Source organism: Microcaecilia unicolor, chromosome 11 (genome assembly GCF_901765095.1).
Source record: "Microcaecilia unicolor chromosome 11, aMicUni1.1, whole genome shotgun sequence".
Classification (NCBI taxonomy): domain Eukaryota; kingdom Metazoa; phylum Chordata; class Amphibia; order Gymnophiona; family Siphonopidae; genus Microcaecilia; species Microcaecilia unicolor.
The window spans coordinates 82,508,310-82,528,219 of NC_044041.1; the positions used below are offsets into that span (position 1 = coordinate 82,508,310).

At 46.9% G+C, this 19,910-nt stretch overlaps 1 protein-coding gene across 2 annotated transcripts in view; it reads right to left on the minus strand.

The window, feature by feature from the left end:
- ZFR2 (zinc finger RNA binding protein 2) overlaps positions 1-19,910 on the minus strand; it is a 324,672-nt gene that overhangs the window by 196,946 nt on the left and 107,816 nt on the right. For both annotated transcript variants that reach the window (XM_030220048.1, XM_030220047.1), the window contains exons 4-5: positions 7,693-7,941; positions 7,234-7,604 (exon numbers count right to left, since the gene is read on the minus strand). In XM_030220048.1, the coding sequence (XP_030075908.1) occupies positions 7,234-7,604; positions 7,693-7,941 (620 nt within the window). The remainder of the gene's footprint in view (positions 1-7,233; positions 7,605-7,692; positions 7,942-19,910) is intronic.

Sequence of the window (19,910 nt, forward strand, 5' to 3'; positions counted from 1 at the left end):
GGACCGGGAGAAGGTGGGACGGGGTAGTTTATACTTTATGAAGAATTCTAGTAACTCCAACACCTGAATAGTTAGGCGCATTGACTTTGTCACTCCCTCCTGTAATGCTCTTGACTAGCCAATCATCCAAATAGGGAAACACACATACTCTCAGTATGCACAAATATGCTGCAACTACCGCTTCACACTTGGTGAATACCCTAGGAGCTGACGTGAGGTCAAATGGCAGAACGCAATACTGGTAGTTGTGTTTCCCTATTCGGAATCCGAGATACTTCCTGAGATATTCCCAATATGGGTATAGGCATAGTAGATGACGGCAGATAAAGACATGTACGGTCCATCCAGTCTGCCCAACAAGATAAATTCATATGTGAAAACTTTATATATATATACCTGACCTTGATTTATCCTTGCCATTTTTGGGGTATAGACCGTAGAAGTCTGCCCAGCACTAGCCCCGTCTCCCAACCACCAGTGCTGCCACCCAATCTTCGCTAAGCTTCTGAGGATCCATTCCTTCTGAACATGATTCCTTTATGTTTATCCTACGCATTTTTGAATTTCGTTACCGTTTTCATCTCCACCACCTCCCTCAGGAGGGCATTCCAAGTATTCACCACTCTCTCCGTGAAAAAAATACACTGACATTTTTCTTGAGTCTGCTCACCTTCAACCTCATTTCATGTCCTTTAGTTCTAACGCCTTCCCGTCTCCGAAAAAGATTTGTTTGTGGATTAATACCTTTCATATATTTGAACGACTGTATCATATCACCCGTTTCTTCCAGGGTATACATGTTCAGGTCAGCAAGCCTCTCCTTATATGTCTTGTAACACAATTTTTTAGCTTTTCTTTGCACCACTTCAATTCTTTTTACATCCTTAGCAAGATACGGCCTCCAAAACTGAACACAATACTCCAAGTGGGGCCTCACCAACGACTTGTACAGGGGCATCAACATCTCCTTTCTAATGCTGGTTACACATCTCTCTATACAGCCTAGCATCCTTCTGGTTACAGCCACCACCTTCTCAAACTGTTTTGTTGCCTTCAGATCCTCAGATACTATCACTCCAAGATCCCTCTCTCTGCCTGTACATATCAGAATCTCACCGCCTAACACATAGGTCTCCCATGGATTTCTACTCCCTAAGTGCATCACTTTGCATTTCTTTGCATTGAATTTTAATTGCCAAACATTAGACCATTCTTCTAGCTTCTGCAGATCCTTTTACATGTTTTCCAGTCCCTCCAAGGTATCCACTCTGTTATAAATCTTGGTATCACCCGCGAAAAGGCAAACTTTACCTTCTAATACTTTGGCAATGTCACTCACAAATATATTGAACAGAATCGGCCCCAGCACCGATCCCTGAGGTACTCCACTACTCACCTTTCCTTCATCTGAGTGAATTCCATTAACCACCACCCTCTAACATCTGTCCGTCAACCAGTTCCTAATCCAGTTCACCACGTTGTGTCCTATCTTCAGCCTGATAAGTTTATTCAAGAGCCTCATGTGAGGAACCATGTCAAAGGCTTTGCTGAAATCTAAGTAGATTACATCTATCACACATCCTTAATTCAATCCTCTGGTCACCCAGTCAAAAAATTCAATGAGATTCGTTTGGCACGATTTACCTTTGGTAAAACCATGTTGTCTCAGATCTTGCAACTTACTGGATTCCAGGAAATTCACTATCCTTTCCTTCAGTATCGCTTCCATTACTTTTCCAATAACCGAAGTGAGGCTTACCGGCCTGTAGTTTTCAGCTTCTTCCCTATCACCACTTTTGTGAAGAGGGACCACATCCGCTCTTCTTCAATCCCACAGAACCTCCCCGTCTCCAAGGATTTATAAATTAGAATCTGAGCTCCCTCAATATCCTGGGATGGATCCCGTCTGGTCCCATGGCTTTGTCCACCTTTGGATTTTCAAGTTGTTCATAAACACTCTCTTCCATGAACGGTGCTATATCCGGTCCATTCTCATATATACTTTTGCCAGTCAACCGCGGTCCTTCTCCAGGATTTTCTTCAGTGATAACAGAAGTATTTGTTTAGAACATTTGCTTTTTCTTCATCATTATCCACACAGTGGTTCGCATCATCTTTCAGTCTCACAATTCCATTTTTAGTCTTCCTCCTTTCACTAACATACCTGAAGAAATTTTTGTCACCCCTCCTTACATTTCTAGTCATTTGTTCTTCCACTTGCGCTTTCGCCAGACGTATCTCTCTCTTGGCTTCTTTCAGTTTCATACGATATTTCTCCGTGTTCTTCTACTTGAGGTTTTCTGTATTTTATGAATGCCAACTCTTTAGCCTTTACTTTCTCAGCCACTTTGCTTGGAGAACCATATCGGTTTCCTTTTTCTCTTGCTTTTATTCTCCTTACATAAAGGTTTGTGGACATATTTATAGCTTCTTTCAACCTGGACCACTGCCCTTTCACTTCTCGTACGTCCTCCCAACCCATCAGCTCCTTCCTCAGGTATTCCCCCATTTTACTAAAGACAGCATGCTTGAAATCCAGAACTCTGAGTTTTCAGTAGTTGCTCTCCACTTCAGCTGTTATATCAAACCAAACTGTTTGATGGTCATTGCTGCCCAGGTGGGCACCCACTCGGACATCTGACACAATTTCCCCATGTGTGAGCACCAGATCCAGCATCGCTACCTTCCTCGTGGGTTCCATCACCATTTGTCCGAGTAGAGCACTTTGAAAAACATCCACGATCTCTCTACTTCTTTCCGATTCCACAGATGGAACTTTCCAATCCACATCTGGCAGATTGAAATCTCCCAGCAACAGCACCTCTGTTTTCTTCCCTAACTTTTGGATATCTGTAACCAAATCTTTATCTAGTTCCTCCTACTGTGTCGGAGGTTTATAGACAACACCCATGTGGACAGAGGTTCTATCATCTCTTTTTAAGGTGATCCATATCGCTTCTTCCTTTCCCCAGGCCCGTCACTTCAGTCACTTCAATACCATTTCTCACATACAGAGCTACTCTTCCACCTTTATGACCATCTCTATCCTTCCTAAATAGATTATAGCCTTGTATGTTTGCATCCCAACCATGGGAATCATTGAGCCATGTCTCAATGCAACAATGTCTAAGTCTGCCTCTAACATCAGGGCTTGCAGGTCATGAACTTTATTGCTTAGACTACAAGCATTTGTGGTCATCGCTTTCCATCTACATTTCAGTGGCATTTGTCTTCTGTTTATTTTTTTTGTTTAGTCTCACTTCCTGCTGTGTTGGTAAGAAGTGATTAGCTAAGATTGTTGTTTTCATTGCTTTCTTTTCTACTGTCACATCTTGTCTTTAGCTTTAGCTGGGGGTGACCACTTGAAGTCCAGAGAACATAGCCAATCCTTTACCTGAATCATGGAAGAAGGGTGCCCAGGGAAATCATCCTGAACTTTTTTTTTTGACTAAAAATTTGTTCAAGGCCCTCAGGTCTAGGATAGGATGAAATCCTCCCGGCTTTGGGCACAAGGAAGTACCTCCTTCCCCTTCTTCCCTTGGTGGTATGCGTTCAATTGTATTGGCCTGTAGAAGGGCAGAGATTTCTACAGGTACCTGCTCGTGTTAAGAGCTGATGAACGATGCTCTCGGTGGGCAATGTGGTGGTCTTCGATGTCAATGCAGAGCGTAACCGAGATGGACTATTTAAAGAACCCACCAGTTGGAGGTTACAAGGGGTCACCTGTGTTGGAAAACATTCAGCCTCCTCCTCCCAGTACTCCGTTCGGGGCAGTTACTTTTAATGCAGCTATGCTCTCCTGGAGCCAGTCAAAAGCTTGTCCCTTGCTTTGACTGGGGAGCTGGCTGGGACTGGCAAGGCTGAGAACGCTGGGCCTGGGGGTTCTGGGCAGAGTGAGAAGGTGGCGGAAACCTATGCCTTTGAAAGTAGTAGGGTCGCTGCCTAGGCCCACTTGAAACCCTCAGAGATGAAAGAGGTTGCCGAGACAAGGTTTGGATGGTATCAGTATGCATCTCTATGAGGTCAGGAACCTCCTCCAGCTTGTCTCCTCAGCAAGGAATGTCCACCAACTCCTCCTGAACTGCTGGTTCTAGGTCAGAGACGTGCAACCATGAGAGTCTACTTTCTATACTCCAGCTGCTTACTGGCCAACTGGCAAACCTCTGCAACTGTTCCTATACTGCGTAGCAAAGACTGCAACTAAAGGCTCGTATAGAGCTAGTAGAACTGTATGTGGACAATAAGCATCAAGGCCTGAAAAGCTTTCCTTCCAAACGAGTCTAGTGTCCGAGTCTCTCTACCTAGGGGTGCCGAGGCAGGAGTCCTGGAGCTCCTGCTCATTTTGAGGGCAAATTTGACAACCAGAGTGGTGAGGCAGTTGTGCCCTCTTGAATCTGGGAGCCTTCTGGATACGATACTGCGTATTCATCTTCTTAGTTGAGATCTGCACTGAGAGGGGAGATTAGTCAGTTCACCTTTAAGGATAGGGTGCAATGGTACTGTGACCCCTTCCTTCAGGAGGCGACTCATAGTCCATAACAGATAACATCTCTGCCCTGGTCTCTTCCTGCATTTCTAACTTAAATGGGATGGCAGAAGCCATCTCCTTGATGAAAACGGTGAAAGAGACCCTCAGGTGGAGATTTATGTCTCTCTTCAGGTGGGAAGGGATCAGAAGTCTTGCTAGGCCATCGCTGGAAGTCTCAGCAGCCATTTTAAAAACGCGGAGACAGTGAGAGGATCAGCGGCAGTGGGCAGGAAAGAGTGGGGCTCTTTCCTACCTCAAAGAAGCCACTAGACCACCAGACCTTGAGGTATGTGCCGAGAGGGCACCCTGTGGATCAGCGGCAAGAAGGCACTTCCGCGGGGATCCCGCAGGACCTGGGTCCATCCCTGCAAACCTGGAGTGGATCCCCACGAGATTCCCACAGTATCTGTGGGAATCCCGCTATCCCCGCTACTGAGTGGCTCTCTACTGGATAGTCCCATTCTCCTGGGTCCAAGGCATACCTGCTGAGTAAGTCCACCTACACATTCAAGGACCTAGTGATGTGAGCTGCTGACAAGCAGAAGTCACCTCCAACGCCATCGGGCTGCTGCGAGTCCGGGGTCCCGCCTTGCTTTTTGATTCAAGTCACCACCATCGCATTGTCGGAGAAAACTAGGACCAGGGTCCCCACCAGAAAGGGGGCAAAGTCGTACAAAGCATTCTGCACTGCCTTGAGCTTCAATCGATTTATTGACCACTGAGACTCCTGTGCCATCCATGTGTAGTGTGCCAGATGGAACTTGTAATGAGCTCCTTAACCTGACTTGCTGGTGTCCGTTCTCACCACCTCCCATTGTTTTATCAGAAAGGGAGCTCAGACAATCAAAATGATGGGAGACAACCACGACTGCATAGTCTGTCTGACAACCAGCGTCCAGATGATGATGAAGGTCATACTTCTGTGACACCGGAGACCAGCGCTTGAGAAGAGACTCTTGTAAAGGCCTCATATGAGCCCTTGCTCATGGCACCACTCAATGTCACAGTTACTGACCCCAAAACCTGGATGTAATCCCAGACCCTGGACCTGCCTTGAGTGAGAAGATGAATCTTTTGAATCAGCTTCGACCTCCTGCATTCTGTGAGAAAGATCCTCTCCCTTGCTGTGTTGACTAGAATATCTAGGATACTCCAGCATCGATGCAGTTAGTCTGCTCTTCTCAAAATTGATCACCCAATTGAACGACTAGAGAAGATGGACAATTGTCTGTCACCACTACGCTGTCTGAATAGGACAATGTACGCATTAGCCAGTCATTGAGTTACGGGTGAACTCCGATTCCCTAGCGCTGAAGGAAGGCAGTTATTACCATCATACCCTTGATAAACGTTCTTGGTTCGGTGGCGAAACCGAAGGGCAAAGCCTTGAACTGGAAGTGACAGCAGTAGAAACCTATGAGGCAGCAGCCATATGGGTATATGCAAGTACGCGTCCTTGAGATTGAAGGCAACAAGAAATAAATTCTCCTACCTGCAAGTCTATGACTGCTCTTAGCATTTCCATGCAAAAGTGGGACACTCGGAGGCAGTGATTTAGATCTTTGAGATTTAAGACCAGACGAAATAGACAGAGTTATCTGCCTTGTCCCTGTTTGGCCTGGGGAACTGGAATAATGGCCCCAAGCACCAGCAAAGAATCTACGGTAGCCTGAACCTCAACTTCCTTGTTCCCTTTCAAAAAGAAGACTACAAGAAGACAGTAGCAAACGGGCAGAACTCCAACTTGTAACCTTCTGTAAGAATAGTCAGAACTCACTGGTCTGAGGCAATTTTGGCCTATTCCTCCAGCCTAGGATCTGCACAGTTTACCCATCACCATCTGCTAGAGGCATAGAAATACTGAAGATTAAGGCTACACAGTGTCCTTTTAGGGCACAGGACTTTGTTACCTGTCTCCAACTACTAGTTGGCAGGTATAACCCACAGGTTCTAGACTGGTCTAGTGAGAATGCTAAGAAAAATATAGATATATACCCTATGTGCACATTTCTGTTGGCTCTTAAGCTGCTGTAAATTTATGTGGCTACATTTTATCCCTAATCACAAAAGCTGTAGAAAAATAAAAATTTAGAAGGGAAAAAAACCCCCAAAAACCCTCACACACATACACAGGCCTTTATGTATCTTTCTAAATTAGTCTCAAAATAGGTGCCTATGAATCCTCCCAACCTAGGTGACTTATTATACACAACAGCAAGGGCCACTAGTGAACAGAACTCTGGTAATGAGGATTCCTAGCACTTCATTCCCACCTTGCACATGCATATGGCTCATCCACTAGCAGGCTGAAAATACAGTTTTACTTCTTCATAAAGAATTACTTCACCTGTATTTGTTTTACAGCACGTCACACCCAACTGGTGTGAGTAAACCATCCTCACTTTCACCTAAATATTTTAAGCACTTATGCAAGTTCTTTTTTAAAGCTAGATACATTTTTGGTATGCTCCCCAAATTGAAAGGTTTGGGGGGGGGGGGGCTCCTGATCTACCATTTTTGTTAATCTTAATTAATTTCATTGCTCAAAATTAGCTATTCAGTCACAAATCTCATTCTCTCTTAAGCTTCATCTAGGATTTCTCATGTGTGCATATCTGGAAGGACAGAAGGAGGAACACTAACTTAGGCACCATTTTGAGAGTGTATAGCACTAAAGATGGAATGTAGCGGGTAAGATTTCTGACCTGGGGACCAGCACAGCTGATCTTGCAGATGTCACAGTAGTGAAGCTGAGGTTGCTTTGGAGGCCCTTTTGGTTTCAGTTGCTTGTTTGGAAATGGTGGTTTCTTGTTGAAACTACTGCCAGGGGTGGTGCTAGTGCTGGTCCCATTCCCTGTGCTGCTCCATGATGAAGCAGCAGCCGACTTCTGTTGCCCAGTAGATGATGGTGGTTGCTGCTGCTGCTGCTGCTGCTGTTGTTGTGGCTGCTGCTGCTGCTGCTGCTGTTGCTGCTGCTGTTGTTGTGGCTGCTGTTGCTGCTGCTGTTGCTGTGGCTGATGGTAATATGTGCTGGCTGTCGAGTAAGCTGTGACATCATAACCAGAGTAACTTGACCCTGGGAGGCACAAGAAAAGAAAAATGTTTGCAAGATACAGAATGCAAAAGGAATTCTAGCTTGTTCACTTCCAAGATGGTTTCCTTACCTGAGTAGGATGCGGGAGTGGAGCTATAGGAGGAATTGGAAGTGTAAGAAGAAACTGAGGCTGCAGAAGAATTCTGCTGTGCAGTTGTCACTGCTGGATACACATTGTAACTTGATGACGTGGAACTTGTAGTTTGCACAGGCTTAATAGGTGTGACCTGTCGCTGGGGCTGGGATTGAGGCTGGGGCTGAGGCTGGGGTTGGGGCTGACTGTATGTACTTCCAGACTGATTGTAACCCCCTTTTGTACCTGGAAAGAAAGAACATAAGTTCATAATTCCTGCAGCAACACTACCTCAAAAGGAAAACTAATAAATTAGATCTTAAATGCTAAAAGTTTCTTTCCTTGAGTCCCCCCAGACCACTCCAGATATATGGATATAAGTTCTCCTGCCAGTAGATGTTGACTGAGAACTATTAGCTTAACTTAATGATGTCACCCTGTAAAGGTCCTACAAGTCTCACAATTTTATTTATTTATTTACTGCATTTGTATCCCACATTTTCCCACCTCTTTGAAGCTCAATCTGGCTTACATTATGCCGCAATGACAATCGTCATTAACGAAATGGGATGAACAGAGTATTACCATTAATGTACATAAGATGTCAAGAAAATTAGAGGAAAGAAAAGCAAAGTTTCTTACCGGAAGCAGGTATTCTCCGAGGACAGCAGGCTGGATATTCTCATGTGTGGGTGACGTCATGTCGGCCCCAGAGGATTTTCAGCAAAAATCTGTAGAAGTCTCTTCTGGAGTGTTCCATCGCGCATGGCGTTCGTACTGCGCATGAGCGCACGTAGTTTCCCGCCCGTCGCTCGGTCACGCTCCTCAGTTGAATCCAATGGATAGAAATACAACTCCAAAGAGGAGGTGGGAGAGTTTGTGAGAATATCCAGCATGCTGTCCTCGGAGAATACCTGCTTCAGGTAAAAAACTTCACTTTCTCCGAGGACAAGCAGGCTGATATTCTCACGTGTGGGTTAACACTAGCCCCCAGGCTCACTCAAAACAATAAACAGTGGTCAATTGGGCCTCGCAATGGCGAGGACATAACATAGATTGACCTGAAACAAGAAACAACTAACTGGGAGTGCAGCCTGGAACAGAATAAAAATGGGCCTAGGGGGGTTGGAGTTGGATTCTAAACCCCAAACAGATTCTGTAGCACCGACTGCCCAAACCGACTGTCGAGTCGGCTATCCTGCTGAAGGCATTAGTGAGATGTGAATGTGTGGACTGATGACCACGTCGAAGCCTTGCAGATCTCTTCAATAGTGGCTGACCTCAGATGAGCCACTGGCGCAGCCATGGCTCTAACATTATGAGCCGTTACATGGCCCTCTAAAGTCAGCCCAGCTTGGGCGTAAGTGAAGGAAATGCAATCTGCTAGCCTATTAGATATGGTGCGTTTCCTGACAGCAACTCCCCTCTTGTTGGGATTAAAAGAAATAAACAACTGGGCGGACTGTCTGTAGGGGCTTGTCCACTCCATGCAAAAGGCCAATGCTCTTTTGCAGTCCAAAGTGTGCAGCTTGCTTTCGCCAGGGCGGGTATGAGGACGGGGGAAGAATGTTGGCAAGACAATAGACTGATTCAGATGGAACTCTGACACCACCTTCGGCAGGAACTTAGGGTGTGTGCGGAGGACTACTCTGTTGATGAAATTTAAGATAAGGTGCATGAACTACCAAAGCCTGAAGCTCACTGACCCCCTACGAGCTGAAGTAACAGCCACCAAGAAAATGACCTTCCAGGTCAAATACTTCAGATGGCAGGAATCAAGCGGCTCAAAAGGAGCTTTCATCATCTGGGTGAGAATGACATTGAGATCCCATGACACTGGTGGAGGTTTGATTGGGGGGCTTTGACAAAAGCAAACCTCTCATGAAGCGAACAAACCTAAAGGCTGTCCCAGAGATGGGCTTACCTTCTACACGACGATGATAAGCACTAATCGCACTAAGGTGAACCCTTACTGAGTTGGTCTTAAGACCAGACTCTGATAGGTGCAGAAGGTATTCAAGCAAGGTCTGTGTAGGACAAGAAATAGAATCTAGGGCCCTGCTGTCACACCAGACGGCAAACTCTTCCATTTAAAGGAGTAACACCTTTTAGTGGAATCTTTCCTGGAAGCAAGCAAGACTCAGGAGACACCCTCAGAAAGACCCAAGGAGGCAAATTCTAAGCTCTCAACATCCAGGCCGTGAGAGCCAGAGACTGGAGGCTGGGATGTAGAAGCGCCCCCTCGTTCTGAGTAATGAGGGTTGGAAAACACTCCAATCACCACTGTTCTTTGGAAGATAACTCCAGAAGAAGAGGGAACCAGATCTGACAGGGCCAAAACGGTCTTGCTTGAGTTTCAGCAAAGTCTTCCCCACCAGAGGTATGGGAGGATACGCGTACAGAAGGCCTGTCCCCCAATGAAGAAGAAAGGCATCCGACTCTAGCCTGCCATGGGCCTGTAGTCTGGAGCAGAACTTTGGGACCTTGTGATTGAATTGAGTGGCAAAAAGATGCACCGAGGGGGTGCCCCACTCTTGGAAGATCTTTCGAGGTACAGTCATGTTCAACGACCACTCGTGAGGTTGCATTATCTTGCTCAGTCTGTCGGTCAGACAGTTGTTTAAGCCTGCTAGATAAATGGCTTGGAGAAACATGCCATATTGGCGAGCCCAAAGCCACATCTGGACGGCTTCCTGACACAGAGGGTGAGATCCGGTGTCCCCCCTGTTTGTTGATGTAGTACATGGCAACCTGGTTGTCTGTGTGAATTTGAATAATTTGATTGGACAGCCGATCTCTGAAAGCCTTTAGAGCATTCCCAATCGCTCGCAACTCCAGGAGGTTGATCTGAAGACACTTTTCCTGAAGGGACCAAGCTCCTTGAGTATGAAGCCCATCTACATGTGCTCCCCACCCTAGGAGGGATGCATCCATCGTCAGCACTTTTTGTGGCTGAGGGATTTGCAATGGGCACCCCAAACCACATTGGATCAAACTGTCCACCACTGAAAGGAATTCCGAAAGTCAGTGGACAGCTGGATCACATCCTGTAGATCCCCTGTAGCTTGAAACCACTGGGAAGCTAGGGTCCACTGAGCTGATCTCATGTGTAGGCATGCCATGGGAGTTACATGAACTGTGGAAGCCATGTGTCCCAGAAGTCTCAACATCTGTCGAGCTGTGATCTGCTGAGACGCTTGAACCCTGAAGACCAGAGACAGAAGGTTGTCCACTCTTGTCTCAGGAAGATAGGCACAAGCTGTCTTCATGCACAACAGAGCCCCTATGAATTCCTATTTTTGAACTGGGATTAGATGGGACTTTGGGTAATTGATTACAAACCCTAGTAGCTCTAGCACTTGAATAGTCATCCGCATGGACTGTAAAGCTCCTGCCTGGGAGGTGCTCTTCACCAGCCAATCGTCGAGATAAGGGAACACGTGCACTCCCAGTCTGCATAGTGACGCTGCAACAACTGTCAGGCAATTGGTAAATACCCTGGGCGCAGACGCCAAGCCAAAAGGCAGCACACAGTACTGAAAGTGCTGCATTCCCAGCCGAAACCGCAGATACTTCCTGTGAGCTGGAAGTATCGAGATGTGAGTGTAAGCATCTAAGTCCAGAGAGCATAGCCAATCGTTTTCCTGAATCATGGGAAGAAGGGTGCCCAGGGAAATCATCCTGAACTTTTCTCGGATCAGATATTTGTTCAGGCCCTTTAGGTTTAGGATGGGACGCATCCCCCCTGTTTTCTTTTGCACAAGGAAGTACCTGGAATAGAATCCCAGCCCTTCCTGCCCTGGTGGAACGGGCTCGACCGCATTGGCGCTGAGAAGAGCGGGGAGTTCCTCTGCAAGTACTTGCCTGTGCTAAGAGCTGAAGGACTGAGCTCTCGGTGGGTAATCTGGAGGTTTGAATTCCAGATTGAGGGTGTATCCTAACCGGACTATTTGAAGAACCCACCGGTCGGAGGTTATGAGAGGCCACCTTTGAAATTTTAAACCTCCCTTCGACCGGCAGATCGCCCGGCACGGACACGTTTATGGTGGCTATGCTCAACTGGAGCCTGTCAGAAACCCATCCCTGGTTTTTGCTGGGGAGCTGCAGGGGTCTGCTTTGGCGCACGCTGTTGACGAGAACGAGCGCGCTGGGGCAGAGCCTGAACCAGCTGTCGAGAAACAGGAGTGTACCGATGGCCCCTAGAGGCGTAGGGAGCACTTCTCCTCTCTAAAAAACTTCTTAGATGTGGAAGTAGATGCAGAAGGCGCCCGGCGGGAGAGAGAGTTCATAGCGTTATCACGCTGATAGAGATGATCAATCACTCTTCAAACCCTCTCACCAAAAAGACGATCCCCCCGGCAAGGGATATCCGCAATCTTCTGCCTAGTTCGTTCCTCCAGGTTAGAGGCACGCAGCCATGAGAGTCTGCGCATCACTATATCCATAGCAGAGAATCTGGATGTCACATCACAAGTATCGTAAATACCCCTGGACAGGAATTTGCGACACGCCTTCTGCTGCCTGACCACTTGGCGAAAAGGCTCAGCCTGCTCCGGCGGGAGCGCATCAACCAAGCTCTCAAGCTGCCTCACTGAGTTCCGCAAATGAATGCTCGTGTAGAGCTGGTACGATTGAATTTTGGACGCGAGCATGCCAACCTGATACGCCTTTCTCCCAAAAGAATCCAAGGTTCTGTGTTCCCACAGCCCTTCTGAGAGCGGAATCCACCACCGCAGAATCATGAGGCAACTGAGTCCAGATGAAACTGGGCTCCCCATAGATCCGATACTGGGACTCAGCATTTTTGGGGACAGTTGGGCATGAAAGAGGCTTCTCCCAATTCCTCATCAGCACTTCCTTGAGTGTATCATGAAAAGGAACCGTGGTAGAAGACTTAGGTGGAGATGGATAATCCAGGACCTCGAGCATCTTAGCCATGGGCTCATCCACAGTCTCCACAGGGAAGGGAATGACCTCAGACATTTTCCGCACTAAAGAGGAGAAAGACAAACTTTCCGGAGGGGAGAGCTGCTTCTGAGGTGAGGGAGTTGAATCAGTGGAAGACCTAGAGAGTCCTCAAGCACAGAAAACTCCAAGCTGTCATCATCATCAGATGAGCCATCATCGGATGGAGCCAAAAGCTCAGAAAGAGCAGCCCGGATTCCGAGCCCGTCTCGACGTGGAGGTACAATGACCTCGATGACGGTGTCGAGAAGTAGACTCCCTTAGAGACTCCGATGAAGCATCCTCCACCAACGACAATGGAGAGTCGCCCGGGTGGCTGCCGACTCTGGTACCGCAAGCGTGCCGGAGAAGGAGACCTCACCACAGGCAAAGGCTAGGCACCGCAGGAGCCTCCGGCACCGATGGTACAGGTACCTCCGGTGCTGGACTCAATTGGTGCAGCACTGCTTCCATAAAATGGGGAAACAAAGCCTTGATGCGCTCATCAAGAGAAGCTGTCGAGGAAGGCTGCGGTGCCGGTGTGGGCTTCGGAGGCAGAACCTGTAGGAGTTGGGGAGCCGGTACCGGGCTGCCAGACGACCGTCGCGACGACACGTCCATCACAGAGGGAGAGCGATCCTCTCGGCATCAACGCTTCTTGGGTGCCGAATGCTTCGACTACCCGGAGCTCCCGGTACCATGTCGAGAAGGAGAACAATGACAGTGCTTCTTGACCTTCACCTGATGCCCGTCATCGAGACTCCTCGGTACCGGTGAGGAGGACGTGGAATCCACACGCCTCCTCGGGGCCGGGTCCGATACAGGTCGGTCCCGGGGGGCCTGTAAAGCAGGAGGCGCCAAAGCAGGTGGAGACCCACTCGATGTATCACTGCTCCCAGCGTGCATCGGTCTTTTGGCAGCCTTTACCCGGTCTCCCAACGCCGATGCAACAGTCGACCTCGGTACCGATGGCGCCGCCGAGGCACCGGACCCAAAAAGCTTTCTCTCTCTGAGCTTCTCTCGAGACCTGGGAGCGCTTCTTCATCTGAAGACACAACTTGCAACTCTCTGGGCAATGGTCGGGCCCAATGCACTGAAGGCACCAGGCTTGCGGATCAGTGCCCGAGATGGTCCGGTTGCAGCGGGTACATGGTTTGAAGCCGCTGGGCGTCTTTGATGACATGGCGGGGAAAATAGCGTCCGCGAAATCAAAAAACGCGATTGTGTCAGAAAAATAGACACAACAAAAAAGGGAAGAAAACCCGACCGAGCGGCCTAAAAATGGTTGCAACGAAGAAATGAAGGAAACTTACCAAGAAAGGAATAAGTAACTAGAAAAGTAAAGGAACTTTTTTTTTTTTTTAATATAGCACAACAGAATATACTCGCACTTAGCCGAAAGGCCGAGAAAAAAGAAGAAACTTCTTCTCCAGGAACCAGAAGAAACGCGAAGCGCAAAAGAACTCTGTGTCTCCTCAGACGCGAAAAAGAAGAAACTGAGGAGTGTGACCGCGTGACGGCGGGAACTACGTGCGCGTAGTACGAACGCCAAGCGCGGTGGAACGCTCCAGAAGAGACTTCCAGAGATTTTTCCTGAAAATCCTCCGGGGCCAACATGACGTCGACGTCACCCACACGTGAGAATATCAGCCTACTTGTCCTCGGAGAATAATTAATACATATCAGATATGCAGAATGTAAGATAAGGTATAGCGTTAAATTATAACAGTTTGATTAAAGTAACCAAATTAAGGAGTTCATTGTTGATTAGTTCTAATACAGTTGTAATTATTATAAGTCTCGTTAAATAGGTTAGTTTTCAGTAACTTCCAGAAGGCTGGCAGATTGTGTTTAGTTTTTAAGGCATTCGGTAGTGCATTCCAACGTTGCGCGCAGATGTAGGAGAAACTGGATGCATATAATGATTGTATTTAAGTCCCTTACAGTTGGGGTAATGGAGGTTTAAGAAGGTGCGTGAAGAACTTTTTGTGTTCCTTGCTGGCAGGTCTATAAGGTCTGACATATATATCGGGGCCTCTCTGTGGATGATCTTATGAGCCAAGGTGCATACCCTGAATGTAATTCGGTCTGTTAGTGGGAGCCAGTGTAATTTTTCTCTAAGGGGTCAATAAGCCAGTATTTTTCTAACAAAGCAATGAATCAATAATTTCCTCTCAAAACCCACGGGCAAAAAATGTAAGACAACTAACATCCATATCCTCAATCAACAATGAAAAGGACATAGTATAAAAAGCACAGTGTGGACAGGAGCAAACAGAGCCTAGCAAGACTAACCTTCCTAACTTAAGAAAACCCTTCTTCAACCTCTCCAATCTATTGCACACAGATTCTGGACCGATTTGGAGGGACTCAAGAAAAGAAAGCTAGTAGATAAGTAATAAGTGTTGCCATACTGGGACAGACCAAAGGTCCATAAAAACCAGCATCCTGTTTCCAACAACGGCCAATCCAGGTTACAAGTACCTGGCAAGGCCCCAAAACAGTAAATTTTATGCTGCTTAGCCTAGAAATAAGCAGTGAATTTTCCCCCTAGGAAGCTAGCCAAACCTTTTTTAAAACCCCGCTAAGCTAACTGCTTTTACAACATTCTCTGGCAACAAATTCCAGAATTTAATTACACATTGATTTAGTGAAGAAATATTTTCTCCGATTTGTTTAAAATTTACTGCTTTGTAACTTCATTGTGTGTCCTCTAGTACTAGTACTTTTGGAAAGAGTAAACAAGTGATTCATGTCTACCCATTCACTCATTTTATAGACCTCTATTATATCTCCCTTCAGCCATCTTTTCTCCAAACTGAAGAGCCCTCGCCACTCTAGCCCTTCCTCTTAGGGAAGTCATCTCATCCCCTTCATCATTTTCATTGCCCTTCTCTGTATCTTTTCTAATTCCACTATATCTTTTTCGAGATGCAGTGACCAGAACTGTACACAGTATTCAAGGTGCAGTCACACCATGGAGCAGTACAAAGGCATTATAACGTCCTCATTTTTGTTTTCCATTCCTTTCCTAATAATACCTAACATTCTATTTGCTTTCTTAGCCGCCGCCGCACATTGAGCAGAGGGTTTCAACAAATCATCAACAATGACACCTAGATCTCTTTCCTGATCGGTGACTCCTAATGTAGAACCTTGCATCATGTAACTATAGTTCAGGTTCTCTTTCCCCACATACATCACCTTGCACTTGCTCACATTAACATCATCTGCCATTTGGATGCCCAGTCTCCCAGTCTCGTAAGGTCCTCTTGTAATTTTTCACAATCCTCTTGCGATTTAACAACTTTGAATAACTTTGTGTCATCAGCAAATTTAATTACCTCACTAGTTACTCCCATCTCTAGGTCATTTATAAATGTTAAAAAGCAGCGGTCCCAGCACAGACCCCTGGGGAACCCTACTAACTACCCTTCTCCACTGAGAATACTGACCATTTAACCCTACTCTCTGTTTTCTATCTTTTAACCAGCTTTTAATCCACAATAGGACACTACCTTCTATCCCTTGACTCTCCAATTTCCTCTGGAGTCTTTCATGAGGTACTTTGTCAAATTACTTTTGAAAATCCAGATATACAATATCAACCGGCTCACCTCTAATTTCTCCTTCCTCATTGTCCCTCCAGACCAGTACAAAAAACATATGGAAAACACTAAAACAGTATCTACCAAGAGAAGGAGCCAGACAAGCCTGCTGCCAACATGCTAGTCCCAAAGGCCCATCATGGTGCGCCTGCATGTCCAGTCTACAGTGTCATACAAAGAAATGCAACAGTGACCATGAAGCTGCCCATGTCCTACCCATTAGGAAACCTGACCTCTTGTACAGTGAGCTTTCAAAACGGTGGGCAAAGACACTACCACACAATATACGTTGACGCTATAGCCTTTTTAACCCAATGGGCCACAGTTATCAGTCTCATTTGCTAGAAAGAGAGAGTATACCCACACAACTTGACTGGTCTGGAGGGATAATGAGGAAAACTAACATTACCGTCATTTTTTTGGCATATTATAAATACTTTGCAGAAACCAGGCTTTCTACAGTAATAGTCTTCTATGATGAAACAATGCAAATAGCACATACACAGAAAAATCCCAACCTAAGAATTGGTTGTAGAGATGTCTTAAGACTTCCTAGACAATGATGTTAAGATTCCACCCCCACACACACCAATTATTGCATATGTTACACTGAATGGTTTCTGATCTTTAAACACAATAGCGAAAATACATACCTGCAGCAGGTATTCTCCGAGGACAGTAGGCTGATTATTCTCACACATGGGTCGACATCTGCATCGGCCCGGGAACCGGCATTTTGCCATAGCAAAGACAAAAAACTTTGCTAGTCTTCTGGCGCGCGTGCAACACACATCGCAGATGCACAGACTGACTTCCTGCCCGCTGCGCGAGCGTACCTCAGTTAAATCAAAAAACAAATCCAAAGGGGAGGTGGGAAGGAATGTGAGAATAATCAGCCTACTGTCCTCAGAGAATACCTGTTACAGTTAAGTATCTTCGCTTTCTCCAAGGAGAAGCAGGCTGCTTATTCTCACACGTAGTGTATCCCTAGCATCCAGGCTCACTCAAAACAACAAACATTGGTCAATTGGGCCTCGCAACAGCGAGGACTTAACATAAGTTAACTTGAAACTATATACAGCTAGCCGAGTGTGCAGCCTGGAACAGAATAAAATGGGCCTAGGGGGGTAGAGTTGGATCCTAAACCCCAAACAGATTCTGCAGCACTGACTGCCCAAAAAAAGACTGTTGCGTCGGGTATCTTGCTGAAGGCAGTAGTGAGATGTGAATGCGTGGACTGAAGACCACGTTGCAGCCTTGCATATCTCTTCAATGGAGGCTAACTTTAAGTAAGCCACTGACGCAGCCATGGCTCCAACATTATGAGCCGTGACAGAGCCCTCCAGAGTCAGCCCAGCTTGGGCATAAGTGAAGGAAATGCAATCTGCTAGCCAATTGGAGATTGTGCGTGTTCCTCGATGGCGACTCGTCTCCTGTTGGGATCGATCGAAAGAAACAAACAACTGGGCAGACTGTCTGAAAGGCTTCGTTCGCGCCACGTAAAAGGCCAATGCTCTCTTGCAGTCCAAGGTGTGCAAACTGCTTTCGCCAGGGTGAGCATAAAGACGGGGGAAAAAATGTTGGCAAGACAATCGACTGGTTCAGATGGAACTCCGACACTACCTTGGGCAGGAACTTAGGGTGCATGCGGAGGACTACTCTGTTATTATGAAACTTACATAAGGTGCATCCACTACTAGGGCCGGAAGCTCACTGACCCTACGAGCTGAAGTAACAGCCATCAAGAAAATGACCTTCCAGGTCAAGTACTTCAGATGGCAGGAATTCAGTGGCTCAAAAGGAGCTTTCATTAGCTGGGTGAGAACAACATTGAGATCCCATGACACTGGTGGAGGTTTGACAGGGGGCTTTGACAGAAGCAAACCTCCATGAAGCGAACTAAAGGCTGTCCAGAGATGGTACACCACCCAATGATAAGTACTGATTACGCTGAGGTGAACCCTTACGGAGTTGATCTTGAGACCAAACTCTAAGAAGTGTAGAAGGTATTCAAGCAGGGTCTGGATAGGACAAGAGATCTAGGGCCTTGAAGTCACACCAGACGGCAAACCTCCTCCATTTGAAAAAGTAACACCTCTTAGTGGAATCTTTCCTGGAAGCAAGACTCGGGAGACACCCTCCAAAAGACCCAAGGAGGTGAATTCTAAGGTCTCAACATCCAGGCTGTGAGAGCCAGAGACTGGAGATTGGGATGTAGAAGCGACCCCTTGTTCCGAATGATGAGGGTTGGAAAACACTCCAATCTTCACAGCTCCTCGGAGGACAACTCCAGAAGAAGAGGGAATCAAATCTGACACGGCCAGAAGGGTGCGATCACGATCATGGTTCCGCAGTCTTGCATGAGTTTCAGCAAAGTCTTCCCTACTAGAGGTATGGGAGGGCACGCATACAGAAGGCCTGTTCCTCAATGAAGGAGAAAGGCATCTGATGCTAGTCTGTCGTGAGCCTGAAACCTGAAACAGAACTGAGGGACCTGATTTGGGTGGCAAAAAGATCCACTGAGGGGGTGCCCCACACTCGTAAGATCTTGCGGGCTATGCCCATATTCAGCAACCACTTGTGAGATCGCATTACTATGCTCAGTCTGTCGGCCAGACTGTTGTTTACACCCGCCAGATAAGTGGCTTGGATATGCGTGCCCAAAGCCACATCTGGACAGCTTCCTGACACAGAGGGCGAGATCCGGTACCCTCCTGCTTGTGGTGTAGTACATCGCAACCTGATTGTCTGTTTGAATCATAGTAACATAGTAACATAGTAGATGACGGCAGAAAAAGACCTGCACGGTCCATCCAGTCTGCCCAACAAGATAACTCATATTTGCTGCTTTTTGTGTATACCCTACTTTGATTTGTACCTATGCTCTTCAGGGCACAAACCGTATAAGTCTGCCCCGCACTATCCCCGCCTCCCAACCACCAACCCCACCTCCCAACCACTGGCTCTGGCAGAGGCACAGACCGTATAAGTCTGCCCAGCACTATCCTCACCTCCCCAGCCCTGCCTCCCAACCCCGGCTCTGGCACAGACCGTACAAGTCTGTCCAGCACCATCCCCGCCTCCCAACCACCAGTCCCGCTTCCCACCACCGGCTCTGGCACAGACCGTATAAGACTGCCCAGCCCTATCCCCGCCTCCCAACCACCAGCCCCGCCTCTCGATCTTGACTAAGCTCCTGAGGATCCATTCCTTCGGCACAGGATTCCTTTATGCTTATCCCACGCATGTTTGAATTCCGTTACCGTTTTCATTTCCACCACCTCCCGCGGGAGGGCATTCCAAGCATCCACTACTCTCTCCATGAAAAAATATTTCCTGACATTTTTCTTGAGTCTGCCTCCCTTCAATCTCATTTCATGTCCTCTCGTTCTACCACCTTCCCATCTCCGGAAAAGATTTGTTTGCGGATTAATACCTTTCAAATATTTGAACGTCTGTATCATATCACCCCTGTTTCTCCTTTCCTCCAGAGTATACATGTTTAGTTCAGCAAGTCTCTCCTCATACGTCTTGTAACGCAAATCCCATACCATTCTCGTAGCTTTTCTTTGCACTGCTTCAATTCTTTTACATCCTTAACAAGATACGGCCTCCAAAACTGAACACAATACTCCAGGTGGGGCCTCACCAACGACTTATTCA